The following is a 2240-nucleotide window of genomic DNA, read 5'->3' on the forward strand; positions in this document are numbered from 1 at the left end:
TTCTGACGGAGCCCAGCCGGGCCCGGAGTGCCGGAGGGGTGCGGGGGTCGGGGGCCCCAGACTCGTGGCGTCAGACCGACGTGGGGCGTTGGGGACCTGGGTCGGGGGTCGCCGGCGGACCCCAGTCGGGCGAGAGCGTCCAGAGGGTGGAGTGTGTTAGGGGATCAGGAAGGGGACAGTCTGGGGACACCGAGGTGTTTACGGGGCCACCCAACGCCTGTGGGTGTGATGGCCCAGGCTGGGGGCGGGGGTTAGGGGTCGGGGTCGACCGATTTGTATGGGCGCAGGGGATTGTGGGCGTCAGGTGTGTGGGGGGGGTCTCAGAAAATGGGACCCGAACCTGGAAAGTGCAGGCAGGTGAGGTTTCGTGGTGGAGGGGGGAGGCCATGGGGTGGAATGATGTTTCTGTCCTGTCTGAGCTTGGGCCTGCTGGTGGTAGGGGTCGGTTTGGGGTGACAAAATGGGGCTGGGGGCTCCCAGGGTTGGAAGAGGCCTGGGGATGCAGTGGGGAGTCTCCCCTGCTCCTGGGAAGGAGGCTACTTGGAGAAGGTGAGAGGGAGGCCTAGCAGAGCGAGCAGGACTCCCAGGGAAGGATTTGGGCCCAGGTCCCTGATGCAGAAGGGAAGGGGTGATATTAGGTTTTGGGTGCCAAAGCAAAAAGGCTTGGGGTTTCTAGGTGGTTGGGGTTAGTGCTGTTGGGGAGTTAACAGGAAGATGGAGGCAGGGAGGCCTTGGTAGTGAATCAGTGCCCCAAGTGATCCTTGGGCCCTAAAAATGGCTTTTCCAAGGCTTCAGGGGCTGTTCTCTTTGCAAGACAGAAAAAGAAAAATCAAATTCCAGCATCCTCTCTTGGCCTGTGATTGGATACAGGCCCAGGGCCTGGATTCCGGGTTCAAATCCTATCCCTGCCAGTAGCTTGCTCTGTGACCTTCGCCAAAGGGTTTGACTCCTCTGGCCTCAGTTGTCTTTTCTGTTGGGGTGCATGTCTCCAACTTCCTGGGGTGTCGCTGAGCATAAAATAATAATTAATTCGAATCATAGCCAACACTGTTGGAGCCCGATGCCCCCAGGGTGCGGTGACTGTCTTGTTCATTTATCCCAAACTCCTGGGTGGTTAAGTCCGCTGTATAGACGGGGGAAACTGAGGCTTGGAGTCTGTGAGTCATAGAGGAGGTGATTGGCAGTGCAGGGAACAGGTAAAGAAGAGGGTTCGAGGTGCCAGGCAGGATTCTTACAGCCATCCCTCCCCCAGGGCCAGTTCCCGACCCCCTACCACCATGGCGTCCTGTGCAGAACCCTCTGAGCCCACAGCCCCACCGCTGGCTGGAGTCCCACCTCTGGAGGACTTCGAGGTGCTGGATGGGGTCGACGCGGAGGGCGAGGAGGAAGAGGAGGAGGAGGCCGACGACGAGGACGAAGATGACGATGACCTCAGTGAGCTGCCACCCCTGGAGGACATGGGACAGCCTCCAGCAGAGGAGACTGAGCAGCCAGGGGCCCTGGCCCGAGAGTTCCTCGCCTCCATGGAGCCCGAGCCTGCCCCAGCCCCGGCCCCAGAAGAATGGTTGGACATTCTGGGTAAGGCACCAAGGGGTGACTGGGGTTGACCCAGTTGGCTTGAGTTCAGGGATGACCTTGCCAAGGCTCTGGTGTCCCCTGAGTCTCATCATCTCCCGCTAGGAGGGTTGAAAGTGAGTGGTAACCATGGCGATCGCCAGCCACCGTCAACTGCTCGAGACATTTCACGTTTCTGAACCCCATTCATCTGCGCACGTGCGCGCGCTCACACACACACACTCCCGGCGTGCTGGGTCTCTGTTTCTCAGAACTGCTCACAGCGGCCCAGAGAGGCTGAGTCACCTGCTGAGAGCCACACAGCCAGCGCAGCAGGCTGGGGGCAGTTCTCTATCTCTGCTGCATTTTTTTTCCTCTGCATTTGTGTGACACACGCTTATTCCCTGAAACACGCGTGGGTCCTGAGGTCCCGTAGATCTAGAGAAGGTTCTGTTTGTCATGGGACAGGTTAGCATTCTTTTCTTTTCTTTCTTTTTTTTTTTAATTCAACTTTCTTTCATTTATTTGTTTTAATTTGACTAGAGAGGGAGAGAGAGAGAGGGAGAGAGGGGAAGTGAAAAAGCAAGCCACCAGGTCTGGGACTGGAACCGTGGTCGGCCTTGTGGGAGTCCAGCACCTTAACCACCACGCCACCTGCTAGCCCAGCATTTTTTTTTTTTTTTAAG

General features: G+C 57.7%; 1 protein-coding gene across 1 annotated transcript in view; it reads left to right on the plus strand.

The window, feature by feature from the left end:
• The window catches only part of FKBP8 (FKBP prolyl isomerase 8), a gene marked incomplete in the record, with an annotated part of 35299 nt that overhangs the window by 1026 nt on the left and 32033 nt on the right, over nucleotides 1–2240 (plus strand). The window contains 1 exon segment of the mRNA XM_027771292.1: nucleotides 1253–1578. Within this exon segment, the coding sequence (XP_027627093.1) occupies nucleotides 1278–1578 (301 nt within the window).

Source organism: Tupaia chinensis, unplaced genomic scaffold (genome assembly GCF_000334495.1).
Source record: "Tupaia chinensis unplaced genomic scaffold, TupChi_1.0 Scaffold000201_1, whole genome shotgun sequence".
In the NCBI taxonomy this organism is placed as follows: Eukaryota; Metazoa; Chordata; class Mammalia; order Scandentia; family Tupaiidae; genus Tupaia; species Tupaia belangeri.